General features: G+C 62.3%; 1 protein-coding gene across 16 annotated transcripts in view; it reads left to right on the top strand.

The window, feature by feature from the left end:
- MYRF (myelin regulatory factor) overlaps positions 1-12,175 on the top strand; it is a 32,990-nt gene that overhangs the window by 11,267 nt on the left and 9,548 nt on the right. For 15 of the 16 annotated variants that reach the window (XM_025446189.3, XM_025446180.3, XM_025446188.3 and 12 more), the window contains exons 2-14: positions 1,437-1,524; positions 1,718-1,978; positions 4,017-4,078; positions 4,878-5,148; positions 6,221-6,471; positions 6,583-6,706; positions 8,363-8,558; positions 9,756-9,832; positions 9,935-10,045; positions 10,444-10,534; positions 10,927-11,127; positions 11,391-11,502; positions 11,943-12,052. In XM_025446189.3, coding sequence (XP_025301974.1) covers positions 1,437-1,524; positions 1,718-1,978; positions 4,017-4,078; positions 4,878-5,148; positions 6,221-6,471; positions 6,583-6,706; positions 8,363-8,558; positions 9,756-9,832; positions 9,935-10,045; positions 10,444-10,534; positions 10,927-11,127; positions 11,391-11,502; positions 11,943-12,052 — 1,955 coding nt within the window. Of the gene's footprint in view, positions 1-1,436; positions 1,525-1,717; positions 1,979-4,016; positions 4,079-4,172; positions 4,335-4,877; positions 5,149-6,220; positions 6,472-6,582; positions 6,707-8,362; positions 8,559-9,755; positions 9,833-9,934; positions 10,046-10,443; positions 10,535-10,926; positions 11,128-11,390; positions 11,503-11,942; positions 12,053-12,175 lie in introns of those variants that run through there. The other variant, XM_025446190.3, reaches the window with a different exon arrangement.

Genomic DNA, 12,175 nt, shown 5'->3' with positions numbered 1-12,175 from the left:
GGGCTCCTGGGGACCCCAGGGCTCTGGGACTGTGAAGCAAGGACAGCCACTCCGTTTGCTGAACACCGGTGCCGGGCACCGTATGTACCTTAACTTGATTCGTATTCAGCCCTGTAAAGCGTGAGCTGTTCATGTCCCCATTTTACTAATAAGGAGACTGAGGCTCAGAGAGGGCATGTGAGCTGCTCAAGGTCACACAGTGGGCATTAAGCAAGCCAGGATTTGTTCCTGGATCTTCTTGAGCTGTTCCCAGGGCTCATCAGGGAGGAGGCGTGAGGCGCAGACCCCAGGCTCGCTGCCCCAGGGGCCTGTGGGAGGGGCAGCTCTGCCTCAGTGGGGCTGGCCAGCCTGAGTCAGCAGTGTGGGTGGGGCCGTCCTCCATTATCGGGGTTGACACATCTCCTACGTCACCGCCTTATCACCCCGCCTTCCCACTCCCCCCCTGCAAGGTGACCCTGGGAGGGGAAAGGCCAGCACCTCCCCTCTCCTCCCCTGCTTATGCCCAAGAGCACTGGGCGCCTTTTCTGAGTCCCTCCCCTTTGTGGGGCTAGGGCCAGCAGGGAGGGCCCAGGAGAGGGCTGTGGAGGAGCAGAGCTCTGGCCGCCATCCTTCCTTGCTGTGAGGCCAGGCAAGCCCTCACCTCTCTGGAACACAAGGGCTAGGCCCCCTGGCCCCCGTCGTGGGGGTGATGAGCTAGGCAGTAGGCTGAGTCCAGGCCCCACTCCCTGGGTATCTGCGACTGGGGCCTGGGGTGCAGGAGGCTCCCCTGGCCCATGGGACCTTCAGGACATGTGATTCAGCCCAGCCAGGCCTTGGGTTCCTCGGTGCCCACCAGGTGGGCCATCTGGAAGGAGGCAGGGCAGGACAGGGTCATTGAGTCTGGGTCCAGCATCCACGGGTGGTGGGCATCCACTGGGCACTCATTTCAAGGAAGTATCTCACTGACTCTTCACACACCCCATAAGACCTTGGGATGACTAACCCCCCCCCACTTTTTAAAGATTTTTATTTACTTATTCACGAGAGACACAGAGACAGGCAGACACAGGCAGAGGGAGAAGCAGGCTCTCCATGGGGAGCCCAATGTGGGACTCAATCCCAGGGCTCCGGGATCACGACCTGAGCCAAAGGCACATGCTCAACCACTGAGCCCCCCAGGTGTCCCCGATTACCCATTTTACAGACTTACATCCCAGGAAATGGCTTGTCTGTCCCAGATCTGCACTCTGGGCTCCTCCCCTCCTCCTGGACGGGCATCAGGTGCTGGGCCCTGAAGTGCTGGGCCCTGAAGGACTCTCCCCCCACATGGATACACAGGTGGGGAGGAGCTTGGGGGCATGGGTTTTGGAGGGCCCACCCTGCGGAGAGCTGTGGGGCAGAGCCCAGAGGCCTAGGGGTCTTGGGGAGCCTAGCTCATGCCTGCCCCTTCCCTATAGGCCACGACATCAACGGTGCCCTGGAGCCCTCCAACATAGACACCAGCATCCTGGAGGAGTACATCAGCAAGGAGGATGCCTCTGACCTGTGAGTGGCCCCACCCCCACCCCCTCTGGCCTCACCTTTCACCAGACAGGTGATGGAGCCCCAGTCTGCAAGCTCCTCCCCCTCTATTCCCATCTGCTGACTCCTCTGCTGTCTCCTTGAGCTGCCCTGCAGAGGGGGAGTCTGGGAGGGGCGGGGGTCCTGGTGGACGCTGAGCTTTTTCCTTTTTCCACAGCTGCTTCCCTGACATCTCTGCTCCAGCCAGTGCAGCCTCCTACCCCCACGGGCCTCCAGCCATCCCAGGCTCCAGCGGGGGCCACCACCTGAGCCCCCCTGGGGGTGGACCCTCCCCAGGGCGCCATGGCTCCCTCCCAGCCCCAAGCTACAGCACCCCGCTCAACTGCAACAATAATGCTATGAGTGGCGCTCCTAAGCCCTTCCTGGGGGCCTCTGGGCCCCCCATCAAGGCAGAGCCCAAGGCTCCCTATGCCCCAGGGTGAGTGAGGGCCGGGAATGAGGGGGTCGGGCGTGGGTCTGGGAGGTGCTGGCAGCGGCCTGGCCTGGCCGTGGTGACTGGTTAGGTAAAGTGGCTGAGGAGGGACTCATGACTTTGTTCTGAGGCCTTGGGCAGCCACAGAGGATTCTGAGCAGCAGCGGGTTGATGAGGGCTGGTGTAAGTGCTAGAAAATTCTGACAGCTCTGTAAAGAGGGGATGCAGCTATGTACCTGTCCTGATACACGCATGTACATACTCGCGTACATACAGAGGGCACACGGGGTCCCCGCACTGCCCCAGGCCCATCCGCTCGTGCATTTAGCTGCTATTTGCTTTGGCCGCCAGTGGCACAGATACGGTACCTGAAGCTTCCCCCACCCAAGCCAGCCTCCGCCCTTCAATCCTCTCTCCAAGGGGTCCACACCAGTGGCCTGACCCTGGGGCTCAGCCTGGGTCTGGCTGTGGCCGAAGGAAGCAGGCGGCCACCATCCCAGCCACAGACATGTGCTCATAAGGATAGGCAGGAACATGGGTCTGCTGGGTTCTGCAGAGGGGCTCGAGGAAGTTCTGGGTTCAGCCTGGGGCAGGAACAGGGGACCCTGTCTTTGGGTAGAAGAATACTAGAGTGTGGGAGGCATGACACTTGTCTCCACAGCCTGGCCCCACCTCCAGCTCCAGCATTTGCAACCTTCTGGCTTGGGAACCCACAGCCCCGGTCAGGGCTTCAGCATCCGCAGCTGTAGAGTGACCTCAAAACGTGTCTCCCTCCAGGACGGTGGAAATAAGGGGAGGAGGCCCACAGCAAGTGTGGGTCGGGGGGTACCATAGCTTCTCCTGGCTTATTCGCAGAGGCGAGTTGGGGTGTTAGGGGTGAACTTTTGCCACAGGAGACAGACGTCGGGTGAGAGTCTGTCCCTAAGCCGAGACCCCGAAGGGCAAAGACAGAGGGAAGAGAATTGACAAGTTATGAGCACCTGCTAGTACCTGTTGCCCCGTGGCTCTCGTTGTGTAAGCCTATCAGCCCTCTCCAGCAACAGCTCCGGGGACCCCAAAACCAGCTGGCCTGCGAGTAAAGTTGGGCTGACCCTCAGCACACTGAGGCCCTTGCTCAGGGCGAGAAAGGGCTTGCCCAGAACCACACAGAGACCACGGGGCCCGGGCTGCTCCCTGGGCAGGACCCAGAGCCCTTTCCTGCCCCTGCCCCTGCCCCTGCCCCTGCCCCTGCCTGGACGAGTTCTAGGTGCCAAACAAGACGAACACACATCCCCTCTGCAGTGGATCCTGCAGGCTGGCTGGGGCAGGGTTGGGGAGTTATTAATAAATCACCAAATCGAGGAGCATGAGGAGGAGTCGTGAGGAAAGAACATGAGGTCCCGCGGAAGGGGAAGGGATCTTGACACACCAGAAGACCCACCGGCCCTGTGCAGGGAGCAGGCGGGAGATGGTGCCTGGGCAGCCTCTGCAGACGTGAGGACCAGGACGGCCAAAGAGCTGGGTCCCCGCCTGGCTGCGGCCCCCCTCACCCGGTGAATGCAGGTTCGCCCAGGACTTGTTGATCTCTCAGGGTTGAGTTTGTTCTTTTGCCTGAACCGCTGATAAAACAAAACCCGAACGAAAAAAATAAGCCCAGGCCTGGTGGAGCTGGCTGCCTGCCCAGCCCATACCTGCCCACGGTGGGACGGCCCAGCCCCCTAGAGCCCCCTAGAGCCCCCTAGAGCCCCCTAGAGCCCCTCTAGACTTTCTAGAAAGTGGGGCTTCAGTGGGCGTGGGAAGGCAGAAGCAGACCTGGCCCCTGCTCCGTGAATCCGTGAATCCCTGTGCGTCATCAGGAACACTGGTTGCTGGTCCCCAAGTGCCCAGTGGGTCTGAGGGGCTGCCCAAGGCCCCACACCCGCGCCTCAGCCCCGGGCCCTGCCTGGCACTCCCAGGTGGCTCAAAATGCCCCAAGGGTGGGGGTGAGGGACCGTCAGGGCCTCGGGCGTTGGGGTCCCGGGGACCCTGCGGCCTGCCCAGTAGCGCCCTCCTCCCGCCCCCGCAGCACGCTGCCGGATTCTCCCCCAGACTCGGGCTCCGAGGCCTACTCCCCCCAGCAGGTGAATGGTGAGTCCAGCGGGCACCGCCCTCCCCTCTGGGGTTTGGGCAAGTGGTTGGGGCGGCCTTATCGGAGGGAGGGAGCGCGGGAGGGAGGGGGCCGCGGCTGCCCAACAGGCGAGATTATCGCTGCTCAAATACTCCCCGGCGCTGCTATTGTTTCCCCCCGGCGGGTGGGGAGCCTGGCCCTGCCTCTGAGCAAGTGTCCCTGCCGGGGATGCCACCCGCCTGGCCGCCTGCGCCATCATGGACGCGCCCTTTGGCGGTGAGTGGACGGCTGGGGCCGTGGTGCAGCCCGGTCCGGGCCCCGCTGGCCCCCGTGGCGGGGCGGGGGCAGGGCTGCGCGGCCCCCAGGTGGCGGAGCAGAAGGATCTGGGCGGCTTCTCCGCGCCGCAGCAGCCGGGAAGGGTCAAGAGTTCTGTTTATCTTACCCAAAACATTTCTGGAATGCGTCCTGGGGAACAAAGGGAGCGGGGCTGGCCCGAGGGGCTGCGGCCCGTGCCGGGGGTCCCTAGAGGCTCCGTGCTCGGGCCCGGGAAGGCCGCGGGAGCTGGCGGCCGGGCCTGCGCCGAAGGGGCCGGGCAGGACATTGGGACATTCGGGAAAGCTGCGCACCCGCTGGCCGGGGCTGGTCTCCCCGCCGGAGCCTCTAGTGGCCAACCTCGGCGCCCAGCCCTCCTCCCACAGGGGGTTGGTGCGAGGGCAGCCCCCGGGGTGGAGATCGGGGACCCTGCCAGGGGCCGAGCGGTGCCTGGGAACCTGAGTGACGTGGGGCGCTGATCCCCGCTCCCCGCCGTCTCTCCCGCAGACCCCCATCTTCTGCGCACCATAACCCCCGAGACCCTGTGCCACGTGGGAGTGCCCTCCCGCCTAGAGCACCCGCCTCCACCTCCGGCCCACCTGCCGGGCCCCCCACCACCCCCGCCTCACTACCCCGTCCTGCAGCGGGACCTGTACATGAAGGCCGAGCCCCCGATGCCCCCCTATGCCGCCATGGGGCAGGGGCTCGTGCCCAGCGATCTCCACCATACGCAGCAGTCCCAGATGCTACACCAGCTGCTACAGCAGCACGGAGCTGAGTAAGACCAGGGCAGGTGGGCTTGGGTGGGGGGCCAGGGCAGCAGTAGGCAGGACAGGGGTGAACCAGGAGGGCAGAAGGCCCCGACCCCAGGTGACGAATGTGCCCACCAGCAGCCAGCTGCAGATACAGGGCCACAGCCAAGTGCTCCGACTACCTGATTTGGTGAGCATGGCCTGCCCCACTGTCCAGAGAGGTAAACTGGGGTTCCCAGGGGAGGAAATGTTGGTCCTGGTCATGGAGCTAGGAAGGGGCAGAGCCAGGACTTGAACCTCGAGCTGTGCCCTCACCCAGACACCAGTGACTTTCCAACCTTTTTCACGGAGTCCAGGGGCTCTGGAGGAAGTTCTAGCCACGGACCCAAGCTTCCACTCACACTCCAACCAGTAGAATCATCTTTTTTAAGATTTTACTTATTTATTTGAGAGACGGAGAGGGAGAAGCAGACTCCCTGCTGAGCAGACAAGACAGCCTGATGCGGGGCTCCATCCCACGACCCTGAGATCACGACCCGAACTGAAGACAGACATCCAGCTGACTGAGTCACCCAGGCTCCCCTAAAATCATACTTTTATCTGTTTATTTTACACACTGAGATGTCATGAAAGCTTTAGTTCAAGGCCAGATTCCACAGCCTCCTTCCCAAGAAACTCTCCTTCCCAGACTCGGTGGCCCGTGCCCTCTGGGGCTTGTTTGCAGCTATGGAGGCTGCTCTCCCTGGAGCCCCCACTATGAAGGGTGGCTCTGGGAATGTCCCCACAGGGAAAGGACCGACTTGCTCATTCCACAGACAGTTCTGAGCACTCTGTGCACCAGGCCCATTGCTGGGCAGGATGGGGACACAGACAAGTCAGGGGTGGCTCCTCCTAGATTCAGTAATCTGGGGGGTAGAGAGGAGTGACAGAAACAGAGAATGACATTACAGAGCAATGGGGGAGCACAGAGGTAAAGCCCAGGGCTTTTTGGAGGAGGTGTCCTCTGGATTGGGCATAGCCTGCTGAGACAGGGTGAAGAGGGGAGGGGGGCTCAGAAAGGGCCAGCCCCCACATGGCACATGCCTGTGTCACCCCCAGGCTCCCCACACACCCCTCCAAGAAGAGGAAGCACTCCGAATCACCTCCCAACACCCTCAATACCCAGATGCTGAATGGAATGATCAAACAGGAGCCCGGGACCACCACGAGCCTGCCCCCACACCCAGCTCGCGCCCCATCACCCCCCTGGCCTCCCCAGGGCCCACTGTCACCTGGCCCCAGCTCCTTGCCCCTCAGCATCGCCCGGGTCCAGACGCCACCTTGGCACCCGCCAGGTGCCCCCTCACCAGGTACGTGCCTGGCCTGCTGAACCTCACAGGGAGCTGACCCTTGACGTTGGGTGTGGGGCACAGGGTTGGGAAGAGGGGCCCAGGGCCCACACAGGTGCTTGCTCCTCCCAGGTCTCCTGCAGGACAATGACAGCCTCAGCGGCTCCTACCTGGACCCCAACTATCAGTCCATCAAGTGGCAACCGCATCAGCAGAACAAGTGGGCCACGCTGTACGATGCAAACTACAAAGAGCTGTGAGTGTCTCATGCCACACCCCGCCCCTCCTGTTACCATCTCTGGGGACCCCCAGCCCTGGCATCAGGGTCCCAGAGCAGGGCCTGGGAGCACACAGGGTGCAGCATCTTCCTGGTTTAGAGAAGCACAGCAGGCTCAGGGCGGAACCAGGATTGGCACTGAGGGTTCCCAGTTTCTGGGCCAGCCCGAGGCCTCCCCAAGAAGGCAGCGTCTTTAGGGTGGGGCCAGTGGGAGTCAAGTCAGGGAGAAGTGGGTGGATGGATATTTTCTGGCTCCTCCTCCCCCACTCCTGCATTCCAGGAAGGTAGCAGGAAGTTGTGTTGGCAGCAGCCCCCTCCCTGGAGGGAGGGACAAAGGGGTGGGGGAGGACAGGCTGTCCGGGCATTCCTAGCTCTCCCTCAGCACCCACCCATGCAGATTCACTTCCTGGGACCAGGCCAAGAGCACTCTGGGACCACTCCCCTCACTCCCGCAGAAGTCCAGTGGGGCTGAGAGTGTGGCTCACTGATTCCCTTTGGACACTGCCAGGCCTGGACAGGGTGGCCTCCTGGAGTTGGGCTCCCCAGCTGTGTGGGATTCTTAGCCAGAAGCCCTCAGGGTTGGGGGGATCCGGCCTGCTGTAAGTTGCTGAAGGATCCCTTGAGGCCCTGCCAGGCCTGGGGGGAGGTCTTCGGGGATCCCACCCTTATGGCCTGGTGGGGACCCCCTGCTCTTACTACCATATTTTCGGGGTCAGCCCTGCCATCTCAGGCCCTAAGGCCAGGAAGCTGGCAGCTGAAACCCTGGTGTGGCCTGCATACTTCCTGGGTGGGTGTTCCCCTGGGGCGGGCAGGTGGGTGGAACCCCAGGCCTTCCTATATAGGTGGTAGCCAGGCCCCAAAGCCTCTTCCCTCAAGTTTGGAATCCTTTTCTGTCCATCTTCCTGGGCGTCAGGGGCACCGCTTGTGCCTGGGGACCTGGGTGAGGATGGGCTAACAGTTGCCCTCTTTCCTGCCACCTAGAGGTCCCCTAAAGGATCCATACTTGGAATAGTTGCCCAGCAATAGATGGGTAAACTGAGACTGGGTCTGGGCTGCACAGAGTGCCCCTCTCCCCACCTGGGCAGATGGAGGAGTCAGAATGAGGACTCTGGGGGCTTGAGCAAGCCAGTGGACAGGGGCTGGGCCAGTGCAGAGCCGGCGCCTGGTTCCACCGTTTCCATGGCAACCAGCTGTCAGGCCAGTGAGGCTCTGCAGACACATCCCCTCTCACCCTCTCTCACCCCATCTCCCATGAGGAGCGGTCTTCAGGCAGCGTTCTGGGAAGGAGCCAAGTGTGAGGAGGGGCCATCAAGCCCCCTCCTCAGGAGCTCACTCCCATCTGGTGGGGCCTCGGGGTTCTGGCCCTGATTCTCTCATCACCAGGGTGGGCTGCTCCAAGCTACGTAGAGGAGAGAATATTGGCTGAAGAGGTGGCAGACCTGAGCTCAGATCCTTCCGGGGACTCAGTTTCCATTTCTGAGAAGCGGTGGCGGTGTGGTGGGGGGGGGCAGCCTCATGAGTGGTTTGAGGATTGGTGATACCGAGAGGAAGTTGCTTTGGAATGTAGGCATGTGGGAGGGACATTCCAGGCCGGGCTTTGGGGGGCCTCCAGCGAGTACCCTCACCTGCCCCTAGGCCAATGCTCACTTACCGTGTGGACGCTGACAAGGGCTTCAACTTCTCGGTGGGCGACGACGCCTTCGTGTGCCAGAAGAAAAACCACTTCCAGGTGACAGTGTACATCGGGATGCTGGGTGAGCCCAAGTATGTCAAGACACCTGAAGGCCTCAAGCCTCTTGACTGCTTCTACCTGAAACTGCATGGAGTGAAGGCAGGTTTTGGGGCTCAGCAAGGAGGGGAGGGTGGGAGCCAGGAACGCCTGAGATTGAAAGACCTCCAGGCAAAGTGAGTGTACCTGCACCCGAACTGTCAGGCTCCTGGTTCTCAGCCATGCTTCCTGATTCCTTCTCTACCTTGACCCCAAGTCTGTGCCCTCAGCTGAGACCCTGCCCTAAGCTGGCTGCTGCCTTGGTCCCCATCCCCAGATGAACTCCCTGTCATCTTACCCCGCCCTCGGGGCTCCCCACTCAGGGAGTGGGGCTCCAGGGGCCCACTTGCCCTCACCTCATCATGCACCGGGCCTGGCTGTTCCCCTAGAGCATTGCTCACCCCGGCCCCTTCCCCTGTCTTCTCCTCTCTGGCTCTCCCCAGACCAGACTATAACCCCCAACCTCATCTAAATGACCACAGCAGCATCCACTCTGGCTGCAACTCATGTTCCCCCTGAGACACTGGTGGGCATGATACTAGCCATTCTTCCAAAGCACCTGGTGCCCTCCCAGCAAAGCCTTGACTTCTAAGCTTAGGCCACAAAGGCTTTTGGGACCTAGCCCTTCACTCCAGTCCCAGACCGGTTGTGGCCATTCACACAGCCCCTGCTTTCCTGAGGCAGCTCCCGCTCTCTGGGATGCCTTGAGAATGCCCATCCCTCCGCTCCTGGGAGACGATTCCTTGGCCTTCCCATTCACTCTGCTACTGGCCTGGGTCCTTAGGGACACCTGCCCTGAGGCTCCTTCCCTGTGGCACCTCTAGCCCCACCCCAGGAGTGCTTGACTTGGGGCCCTTGAGCTTCCTGGGGGCACGGCCAGGTGTGTTTCCTCCTGTGTGGGGAGCCAGGCCTGGCACCTTGGCATGGCATGGAGAGGTTGAGGCGATGTGGGTGTGGGAGAGGGTCTGGGGGGGGTGTGGGTTTGGGTGGGAGTGGGTGTTCACGGAGGTCGGCTAGGGTTATGTGAGCGAAGGTGGAGGCATGTGGGGTGTGGACATGGGGGCCGTTTGTCTGTGGAATGCATGAGTGCGTGCGCACGGAGGGGAGAGTGATGTGACGGTGCCCTCATGGAGGGGAGGGCCATGCCTCCGCCTCCTGGGGAGCTCTGGCTGGGCCAGGCCTGGACTGAGCGGCTAAAGGGAGACAGAACCAGGGAGGGACCCCGGCCCTGATGTATATCGGCCTCTGCTTCTCCCCCAGCTGGAGGCCCTGAACCAGTCCATCAACATTGAACAGTCGCAGTCTGACCGGAGCAAGCGGCCCTTTAATCCTGTCACGTGAGTATCTGACCCTCTAGGGGTGGTGCCTGGAAGGGCTGGGGAGCACCCACAGTATCTGTCCCCTCCCTGCCTCCTGAGTCCCCTGCCGCTCTTCCGCAGGGTCAATCTGCCCCCTGAGCAGGTCACGAAGGTGACCGTGGGGCGCTTGCACTTCAGCGAGACCACTGCCAACAACATGCGCAAGAAGGGCAAACCCAACCCTGACCAGAGGTGAGCAGGCTGGAGCCCTGCCCTGGCGGGCCCTCTTATTTCTGAGGAGGAGGGGCAGGAAGGCACCACCCCGCGGGGCAGTGTCCCACAGACGGACCCATTTTATGCAAGAGACCTGAGACTCTGACCTAAGGCTAACGGATTTAAGGATGAGGAAGCAGAAGCCTGGCTCTGGAGGAACAGCTCAGTGGTTCCTTAGCTCCAGGCCCTGGGGAGTCTGTGCCCCCTAGTGGAGACTCGGGTTCCTCCTCTGTAGGCTGAGGTGTTCATGCCCTTCGGCCCCTGGGATGCTGGAGCTGGAGCCAGGGCACTGTACATCCGACATGGGAAGGGGGACTGGCGGGCAGGGGCCAGTGGGGCAAGACCCCGGGGGGCCTCTAAACCCCTGTGCACCCCAGGTACTTCATGCTGGTGGTGGCCCTCCAGGCCCACGCACAGAACCAGAACTACACGCTGGCTGCCCAGATCTCAGAGCGCATCATCGTGAGGGTGAGGGCTCCCTCCTCCCAGGGGATCAAGAGTCGTCCCCAGTGCGGGGAGAAACAGCACGCAGGAAAAATACTGGGGTACTGGGGAGTCAGGAGCTCGAGTGCTGACCCTGGTAGGCACTAGCTGTGTGGCTTCGGGCAAGTTTCCCCCCTCAGAGCCACGGTGTCTCCTTCACAAGAGTGGAGGTGGATAAGACCTGGATAGCCTCTGCGATCCCACGAGTGACTTGAAAGGCGTCCACAATGGGAGGGACAGGTTAAGTTGGGCGTGGTGGGATGAGACTTTTTGGCTGGAGCCGGAGGGGTGGCTGCAGGGTTTCCCCTTTTCCCAGGGCACTGCATGTCCCACCTCCCCCGGGACTGACCCAGCTCCCCACCCCCCACTCGTGCTAGGCCTCCAACCCAGGCCAGTTTGAGAGTGACAGCGACGTGCTGTGGCAGCGGGCGCAGGTGCCTGACACCGTCTTCCACCATGGCCGCGTGGGCATCAACACGGACCGGCCCGATGAGGCGCTGGTGGTGCACGGCAACGTCAAGGTCATGGGCTCGCTCATGCACCCCTCGGATCTGCGGGCCAAGGAGCACGTGCAGGAGGTGGGGGCGGGCTGAGGGCGAAGGACGGGCCGTGGGGCGGGCGGGCGGGCCGAGTCACCCTCGGGAGGTACGGGGCTGCGGGAGGACCTCGGGGAGGCAGGCAGCTCTCGAATCCTCCACCCCTCCGTCCCGGGACCCTGGTGTTGGAAGGACTCCGCGCCACTCGGCAGGGCCTGTGTTGTTGCCGCAGTCTTGAGCTCCAGGGCCCACTTCGGATGGGCCGGGAGGGGAGGGGTTCAACCTGGGCCCTGGGTCCCGTTCAGGTGGACACCACGGAGCAGCTGAAGAGGATCTCGCGCATGCGGCTGGTGCACTACAGATACAAGCCGGAGTTTGCAGCCACCGCAGGCATCGAGGCCACGGCGCCAGAGACAGGTAGCGACCGGCCTGCGCGGACTGGGGCTGGGGTCTGGGAACCCAGCCACCTCGGGGCTCAGTAACCGTGCCCCCTGGAAACCCCACTCCCAGGAGCCCCTCTCCTCAACTACTGGAACATCCTACCCTCTACAAGTCCTGCCCCTCGGCCCTTGGAAAACGGGGCCTCCTCAGGTGCCCAGTAGCTCACCTCTTGACACTGGAAGTCCTGGCATCGCGGTCTTAGGTGAATCCTGCCTTTATCTCTGCCCACTTCCCCTGGATCCTTACTCCCAGGAATCCAGCCTTACGTCAGGCTGGGGAACCCCACAACCTGAGCCCGGACTGCAACCTTCTGAACACTTGTCCATGGGAACCCCCTGCTCCGGGGCTCCTTGCATCTCAAATCTCTAGCTCCCAGAATTTCGCCCTCCTCCAGTGGCTCCCCCACAACTCCGCAGGTGTCATCGCGCAGGAAGTGAAGGAGATCCTGCCTGAAGCCGTGAAGGACACTGGAGACATGGTCTTTGCCAATGGACAAACCGTAGAGAATTTCTTGGTGGTGAACAAGGTCTGTGGTGGGGAGGGCTGAGGGAGCCGACGGGAGGGCGGGGGCCAGCGGGAGGGCATTCATCTCCCACTCAGAGACCAGGCACCCCGAGGTGCAGGGGCGAGGCCGCCCAGCCTCCTCTCA

This window comes from Canis lupus, chromosome 18 (assembly GCF_003254725.2).
Source record: "Canis lupus dingo isolate Sandy chromosome 18, ASM325472v2, whole genome shotgun sequence".
In the NCBI taxonomy this organism is placed as follows: domain Eukaryota; kingdom Metazoa; phylum Chordata; class Mammalia; order Carnivora; family Canidae; genus Canis; species Canis lupus.
Note: the sequence above shows the minus strand (reverse complement) of the source record. Positions and strands in the feature narration are given on the sequence as shown.